At 47.1% G+C, this 8906-nt stretch overlaps 1 protein-coding gene across 1 annotated transcript in view; it reads left to right on the top strand.

Annotated features, from left to right (window-relative positions):
* Window positions 1–6198, top strand: part of nuak1b (NUAK family, SNF1-like kinase, 1b) — a 30544-nt gene extending 24346 nt beyond the window's left edge. Inside the window, exon 7 of the mRNA XM_071326305.1 lies at window positions 1068–6198. Coding sequence (XP_071182406.1) covers window positions 1068–2167 — 1100 coding nt within the window. The 3' untranslated portion in view covers window positions 2168–6198. The remainder of the gene's footprint in view (window positions 1–1067) is intronic.
* Window positions 6199–8906: the final 2708 nt, after the last annotated feature.

The raw sequence follows: 8906 nt of genomic DNA on the forward strand, positions 1-8906 counted from the left end.
TGAAGGCCCTCGGATCAATCCCCCCCCCCAACTTACTGTTGCGAGTTAGAATAGTAGAATACACAAGGTGCAATTTGGAAATTTGGTTGCGCATCAGCAGTTTCTCTCTTGTTCTGTCAGTCACTGACAGTCAGTCAATTAGCCCGTGTCAGCTAACATTTGTTAGATTGCTAAAGTAGTTTAGCAGCCAGCTATCTAAACTTGTTATCATGGTCAAATTACCGGCCGGGCTCCCGGGTGGCGCAGTGGTCTAAGGCACTCCATCGCAGTGCTAGCTGTGCCACCAGAGATTCTGGGTTTGAGCTCAGGCTCTGTCGCAGCCGGCCACGACCGGGAGGCCCATGGGGCGGCGTACAATTGGCCCAGCGTCGTCCGGGTTAGGGAGGGTTTGGCCGGCAGGGATATCCTTGTCTCATCGCGCACTAGCGACTCCTGTGGCGGGCCGGGCGCAGTGCACGCTGACCAGGTCGCCAGGTGTATGGTGTTTCCTCCGACACATTGGTACGGCTGGCTTCCGTGTTGGATGTGCATTGTGTCAAGAAGTAGTGCGGCTTGGTTGGGTTGTGTTTCTGGGGACGCATGGATCTCGACCTTTGCCTCTCCCGAGTCCGTACGGGAGTTGCAGCGATGAGACAAGACAGTAACTACTACCAATTGGATACCATAAAATTGGGGAGAAAAAAGGGGTAAAATACGGGGGGCCCCCGTTGATCTTTCATTGTCAGTCTCACTCAGATATCATATTCAAAACTGCAAGCATTCATCTCAACCCTAAAGCAAAATATGTAGAATTGCATGAAATTGGCTGTAAAACAACTCAGTTTCCTCTCTGCCCCATGGCAAAATGAGTAGAATTGCACAAAATGGACTCTAAAACGTACAGTACATTTCTCTGCGCTGTAAAGACAGAGGCCACTAACGTTGCCGTCCCTGGTCTAAGTAGAACTATTATTAGATAATACTGTAGCAACAATAAAACACTGAAGTGTAACCCGGCTCACACATGCCTTCTGCTGTGCTCATATCCAGAATGTCAGTCTATGCTCCCCTCATGTTGCCCCTCCCAGATGCCCGCGGTCTGATCCGTTGGATGATGATGGTGAACCCAGAGCGGCGGGCCACGGTGGAAGACATCGCCAACCACTGGTGGGTCAACTGGGGCTGGAAGAGCAGCGTGTGCGACTGTGAGACACAGCGGGACAGCGGCACCTCCTCTCCCATGCTGGCCCGCTTCATTGACTGGCAGAACCGCACCGAGCCCCGGCCGGGAAAACCCACCACCCTGCTGCCCCTGCTCCTCCGCCAGCGTCCCAAGAAGTCCAAGAAGGAGAATGAAGTGGGGGATGGACCCCACGGTGGAGGGGAGGGGGACAAGCCAGGGCTGAAGAGGCCCAAGGGGATTCTCAAGACCAGGGTGACGGAGGAGCAGCGCTCGCCCAGCCTGGAGGAGGTGGAGCTGGGGAGTGGTGGAGCGATGATGGGGCTCAGGCCAGCCAAGGGAGAAGGAAGCTGCTCTAGCCCCAATAGAGAGGAGGAGGAGGAGGAGGAGGAGGAGGAGCCTGCCCTGGCAGGGGGCTCGCCAGCTAAGATGGTGCCCACCCTCCCCAAGAAGGGCATCCTGAAGAACAACCAACAACGGGAATCAGGGTACTACTCCTCCCCGGAGCGCAGCGAGTCCTCCGAGCTGCTAGGGGGCGCCACCATGTCCCTGGTCACCGCCTGCAGCTCCCCTCCTAGGAGAGTGGTGGGGAGGAAGGGCATCTTGAAGCGCAACGGGAAGTATTCCACCTACAGCGGTCCTCCCTCAGCTGGTGCTCTCGGGGAGCCTTCCTCGGGGGTTGACTCAGGCCTGTCCCGTAGCCAGAGCCGTCCGTCCAGCATGGTGTTGGAGGACGACGTCGTGTCCCCCAGACTGTCCCCTGACTGGCCCCCCACCGCCCCACACCGCCCCAACATCAGGGCCTGCGTGTCAGCCGAAAACCTGCTGCAACTGGCCAGCTTCAAGGGCTTCCAGGCGGCCCCACCGCTCCACGGGTCAAAGTTCAGCCGGACCCCCAGAGAGCTGGGGTCCCCGGGGGACAACGGCAGCTTCTCCCTGCTGGGGGACCTGGACGACATGACTCAGGTGTACCAGCAAGCTCTGGACATCAGCAGCAACCTCACCTAGCCGGGGAGGGCCCGGGGGGGAAGAGAAGAGGCAGCCAGCTGGCCAGGCTGAGGCTATAACATCTGTCTCTGTTGGTGTGTATGTACATGAATGTGTATGTCATTGACAACCATTGTCCAGTGTGTGGCTGGGATAGCCTGCCTACACTTTTTGGGAGGTTATCATTTTCTTACCAGGAATTGAATCCTTGTTAGAAACTATATCATACACACACTCATACATACACTATTATGCACTTCTCAGTCAAAGGAAATTCAGTTAGCAGAGTTTTCAAACGATGTAGAGCGAAAAACCACTGGCACGAGAGAATGCCACCCAGCCTGCCTCCTCCATCCGCCCGTAGACTTTGCTGTATTCAAATGTTTACATATTCAGCAAAAGGCAAGTTAGAATCACAATTGCAGCAACCAGAAACTGGTTGGCTCTCGAAGCGAGCCATGAATTGAGTTGGAGTTTAAAAAAGCACCTTAAAACTCACACAGAGCACATGTTTTTGTGATCTTTTACTTCCTGTAAAAAACAAACCAGGGTCTTGCTCCATAATAACTGACAATGTTAATTATTTATTCATACTTGTGTAGATTTTAGTTGAATAGAAAACTGGTGGGTTCTGGCAGTACTGGAAGAGTCCAAAGCTCATTGTCTCCAACCCTTTGTGTGGATTGACATATATAATTATTATGTTACCCATTAAAATGAAACATGTATACATGATATATTAATATGGCCGCATATGTAAAACATGCAGCTATGTATATCACCATAAAAGCGCATGTCCTATAAATTAGCATATGGTATTAGGGAATATGTAGGAAGTGCCTTTTAGATCCATATAAAATTATGTATGTCATTTCCTGAAAGTGGAGAGAGATGGTTGCCAGGCCAACCTGTAACCAGTTGTGCTGTTTTGATTCATATACATGTGAATGTGGTGAGAGAGACCCAGGACTTTAATGGAACCCACAGCAGCCTATAGCCTTACACAGTCACAGGTCAGGGGCCACACAGACCTGAAACAGCAGTCTATAGCCTTACACAGTCACAGGTCAGGGGTCACACAGCGGCCTATAGCCTTACACAGTCACAGGTCAGGGGCCACACAGACCTAAAACAGCAGTCTATAGCCTTACACAGTCACAGGTCAGGGGCCACACAGACCTAAAACAGCAGTCCCGTCTCCATCCCCCATTAAACACTGTCAGGAACAAGAACCAAGCCCAGAGAGATGACCAGCCTTTTCGTGCAGTGCTTGCTTGTTTTTTTGTTCCCCCATAGATGTGTCAGCAGTTTGGGGATTTGGTTTAAACACACGGCCTGGCCAGGCGAGCTGGAGGGGTCTGGAGCTGCTCACCTTAGTGAAGGTAGATGGCTCAGATGCCCTCTCATAGCCCTGGAATGTCCTTGGCAAATAAACAGCCATGTCTGTGGTTGTTTTGTCTGTCTGTTTATAGTGCTGGAGTTGCCTCTGGTTTGAGGACTTCTCTCTCAATTGGCATAACTTGGCTACAGAGTCATACCCGCTGGAAATGGCAAAGAAACCCTACACTCTTAGAAAAAAGGTTTCCAAATTGGTTCTTCAGCTGTCCCCATAGGATAAACTTTTTTGTCTCTATGTAGAACCTTTTTTGGCTCTAAGTAGAACCCTTTTGGAACTGAAAAGGGCTCTTCAAAGGGTTCTCCTATGGGGACAGCCGAAGAACCCTTTTAGGTTCTAGATAGCACCGTTTATTTTTTCTAAGAGTGTACATGTCATGTGTAGACCCACACAATGCTCAGGTTGATATTTGTGGATGTTATAGCCTAGTTAATTTTTAACCCAGGCGCCCCCTCCCACTCCACAAAGGGCTAAGCAGGAGGATTTGTTTCAGTGCTCTGATGACACAGCACATTCCACAGACAATGGCTGGAGACGTGTTGGTGCGGGAGATGTTATCGGCACCTGGCAGGGGGGGTTCTGTGGTGTGTGTGCTGTCAGGCCTCCAGCTGTGTGTACAGGGCAATTATGTCAACTTAGCATAATTAGCCAGCTATTGTTTCTATTAGAGGAAAGTAGCGTGTAGCAGAGAGGAAAATGATGGTGGAGTGAAAGTGAGAGGTAGAGTGTAGTAGAGGTTTGAGTGGGGAACAAGTGTTGGAGGGAAACAGAAATGTTCCTGGTGATGATGAGATTTGAGAGGCCTTTCCTGTTGGAAAGGGCGAAAGAGTTGAAGGAAACAGATATGTAGACTAGTGAAAGTGACATAGAGAAAGTGAGTTTGAGTAAAAAGAAAGGAAATTGAACTTTAAAAAAATAAATAATAATTTAAACCAAAGATGAGAAGAAGCTTCAATGATTCAGGGGATGAAATGGATTGGGTACTGTATGTGCCCCTGGAACTTTTAACCATAGATGGGAAACCCCATATGAAAATGAATTCATTTTACAACAATAATAGTCTGGCAGGCGTTTGTTATATTTGTACTTCAGTGTTAAGAAATTGTTTTAAGCCAAACGCTAGAGGCTGTTAAAGCAAGTTGTGTCATAGGTTGAGTGTGTTCTGTGGAATGTGTTTGTGTGGCGTGTTTAGAATGGCCTTAGTGTGCAACACCTTTTCAACCCTGGGATGGGGCGTCAGATCTGTGACTGATACTTCCGATATATTATCAGAACATGTGTATGGGAAACTATAGCAACCCCCAAGCAGCAGAATGAACATGCTGAATGTTGTCAAAGGTCCGCTGGTGCAAAGTCCTGGGTAATGATTGAAACGACAGACCCCTTCTGTATTATATTGCATTTTATTGCCCTTTGTATTGCCTTTTATTGTCAACTGGATTTACAGTGATAAAATTATACTATGTTAGTATTTTGTTTCATTACGCTTCTGTTTTTGATTCTCCAAAATATAGAAACTTTATATTGCTTTATGTTATGGCAGAAAGTATTTCTTCCCTGAGTTTGGCCGTAAGAGATCAGAGGACTGATCTGACATCAGTGGGATCTGCATATTTCCTCTGTTTTGGTACACCTGAGGGGTGAGAGCAGCTGACCTAAGTTCAGTCATGTTGCGGTGCTGTACCTGTGAACTGACATCACCTAGATAGAGAACCAACTGTGTTATAGAGCCTGGTGACCCAACCACAGAGAACAGGGCCTTGTACATTTGTACACTTCCAAAGAAAGAGGTGCCCATTGACACCCCCCAAAGGGGAAATCCATGGCCTCTTATTATGACCGTGACCTCTCTAAAATGCTAACACATAGCATAACACAGGGATAAACACATACTTGTAGGTGCCATCACATTGACAACCACTTGTTTGACCCCAAACAAGTCATGGTAAGACTCCATCTGTACCAAAGCAGGGAATTCCTAAACTAAGGGAGTGATATCAAGGAAAAACAAAGGAAAGAATCTGATTAAACTCTATCTGCCAAACTGGAATTAACTGGTGCATATCCGTTAGTAGCAGAAAGTCTAATCATAGGAAAACTTGACTGGATAATGGTATTAAGACAATAATAATAATAGTATTATTATGTTATTTAAGTATTATTTTTGTTACGGCTCATTCTTTTTCTTGGCTGTTGCCATGGTTCTGATTTTGATTTGGTATCAGTTGGTGAACCTGGACTGCCAAGGTGGTTTAAGTTCAATGCCCTTTCTATCTTTTATGATCCAGGTATTTCTTTGTTGATAATGCTAATTATTATCAAGGTGTTTTTTATACTTGTATTTATTGGTGATTAAGCCATTTCATTTGATGTATAAAGCTACTCTGTCCATGCTTTGGCCTGCTTGGGGATGTGTTCACAACGTAAATGGAGAGATATCATTGTCTGGGATACAGCCTTAAGGGAGTGATGATGTCTCATTTCATTGTGAAAGCATTGGTCGAGTATGTGTTCTGGGAGTTACAATCTGATTTCATCATATATGAATAAGTCTTAAGACATTTTCTGGTGAGGAACCAAACTTCATGTGTCCCTCTGCTACAAACCGTCTACTGTAGTACTGTACCAACTCAAATAAATGGATCACGTCAAAGAAGTTGTGTTTCGCGTCTGTCTTTCTGTGTTCTGTGGTGTTCATTTTTTTGTCTGTCTTGCTTCTCTTGGCATTTAAGTCCTACTGTAATCTACTTGCAAATTGGTAGAATTGGTAGAATCTGACTGGGGAGAACTGGTTGAAACAACGTTGTTTCCATGTCATTTCAACCAAAACATTCAACGTGGTGATGTTGAATCAACGTGGAAAACTGACTGTCATCATCGTCGGGGAATTTCATCTTTTCTTCACCCAACTAACCTAAGTCCACTGACAGGGTGACATTTGTGGTTGATTTCACATTGAATTCACATTAGCTGACAACTCAACCAAATGTAAATCAAAGCTAGACGTTGAACTGACGTCTGTGCCCAGTGGGATCTCTCCGAGGAACTTCAAGGTCAGACAAGAAAGTGAGTGAGTGTGTGTGTCTTGGAGAAAGAATAGTTTCTGTTTGTGAGAGCAGAACTGAGAATCGGTTGGTTGTCATTGGAGAACATTTCTGCTGTGAGGTTCATTTGATCCACTTTAAGAGGGAGTGGATGGCTTGCTGGCTGGCTGGCTGGCAGGCTGGTCTGGCTGGCTGGCTGGTCTGGCTGTAGCTAAGGAGTCTTTGGGCTTTGGTGCTGATGTGTGGGGCGGCACCCCTGGCTCGTGCTGTCCAGACCAGACAGGGCAACAAGCCCAGGAAGCGAAACATGGTATATCTAAAGTGATCTACAAACTTCTCACCAAATATCATGCTAGGTAGCTAGCTTACTCAATATCTACATGATATAGGGTATAATCTGTCACGTGTATCGTGTAAGGCTACAGGACAACTACTGCACCTGCAGCAGTTTTTAGTCTCAAACATAATTACTGTTATACGTGTTGTGCTTCATAAACTGTTGGGCCCTGAAAACACTAACGAATTCAACCATTCATTACACACCACTATGAATCAGTCTTTTTAATTTGTAACTAGATTCCTGGCATTGAGTTTCCATAACGTATGTTTGGAAAAGCCTCGGAGGGAGAATATCAGAGGTGAATGAACAGGATGAAATAAGGAACTAGAGTGAGCAGCTCTTTGGGATTCGTAGTTTTAGTGAGGTTGGGCTATGAGCCAGGTTTACCTCAGTGCTGCTCTAAGATCAGTCTTCAGCCAACAGTTTCCCGAAATGAATAGCAGGTCAGAACAGAGATAGGAAGTTACAAAACACTGCAGCTAGGTACAAAGGAATAATACGGCACTTATGTAATAAATCTGATGTCTGTCATCATCTAGGTAAAATAATGCAGACAGTCAGCAATAGCATGGATTAAAACTGCTATGTTCAAATCAGAACTGCACACTATAACTACACTCCTGACATTGATTTGACCCGAGTTTCAAATAATGGTTTTTTCTTCTGGCTTCTTCAGAAAAAACTGTTTCACTTTTTGACCCTCAAATAAAATGCAGCTGCCAGACCTTCTGAACTACTAGGAATTTGCTGCGTACGGGGTAGAGAATCTATATAAAATGCAAATAATACTTCTGTTCAGATGACTAGTCTTTAGGCTGAAGAAAAAACGGTTTTAAATGAGAGCCAATTAGGAGAATTTCTGCAAATAGAGCAAGAACAGCAGTTGAGATCTGGCCTAGTCAGTGCTGCCTTGGCACGTTTGGCTGCTGCTGCAAGCAGCCGTCAGGATATTCCACATTGAGGGTTTTAGGGTGGGTGTTGTAAACCGAGCTGCCCGTTCATAGCCGGAAAAATAAACACAGGGTCGGGCCCAGAGCAGGCCTGAGTACAGGGGAGCGTGTGTTCCTCAGATAGCTGACACGTTGTTTTAAAAGGAGCTAGGGGCTGTGTGTGAGTGAAGGCCACTATGTATACACGCCGGTCACAAGTTCAGATCTCCCCAGTGTTCCTTTCCCTCTGAGCCACTGTGATAACATGGTGAATGGAGATGGAATAAACCACCCCTTTCCATCTCCTCTCCTTTCCTCTCTCCTCTCCTTTCAATCTCCTCTCCTTTCCTCTCCTCTCCTTTCCTCTCTCCTCTCCTTTCCTCTCTCCTCTCCTTTCCATCTCCTCTCTTTTCCATCTCTTCTCCTTTCCTCTCTCCTCTCTTTTCCATCTCCTCTCCTTTCCATCTCCTCTCCTTTCCATCTCCTCTCCTTTCCTCTCTCCTCTCCTTTCCTCTCTCCTCTCCTTTCCATCTCCTCTCCTTTCCTCTCTCCTCTCCTTTCCTCTCTACTCTCCTTTCCATCTCCTCTCCTTTCATCTCTCCTCTCCTTTCCTCTCTCCTCTCCTTTCCATCTCCTCTCCTTTCCTCTCTCCTCTCCTTTCCATCTCCTCTCCTTTCCTCTCTCCTCTCCTTTCCATCTCCTCTCCTTTCCTCTCTCCTCTCCTTTCCTCTCTCCTTTCCATCTCCTCTCCTTTCCATCTCCTCTACTTTCCTCTCTCCTCTCCTTTCCTCTCTCCTCTTTTGTGCCCCCATCCTGCACCCGGTCCTGTCCCCCTCGCACCCTGGCTCTCCTGTCTAGAGGAACATTTTTAGCGGGGGCACTGCTATTCTGGAATTCGGTGCTGACTGGCTGCTGCTGGATGTCTGGGCGGCCATCTCTTCAGGAATGTCTGGCCCCAGGGCACGGCGGACGGCCCGGGGCATTGATTACAGACCCTAGCTCTGTTCTGCTCTGCCCTCTCTCTCCACCAGAGCAGAGCTACAGACCCAGA

Source organism: Salvelinus alpinus, chromosome 9, assembly GCF_045679555.1.
Source record: "Salvelinus alpinus chromosome 9, SLU_Salpinus.1, whole genome shotgun sequence".
Lineage (NCBI taxonomy): Eukaryota > Metazoa > Chordata > Actinopteri > Salmoniformes > Salmonidae > Salvelinus > Salvelinus alpinus.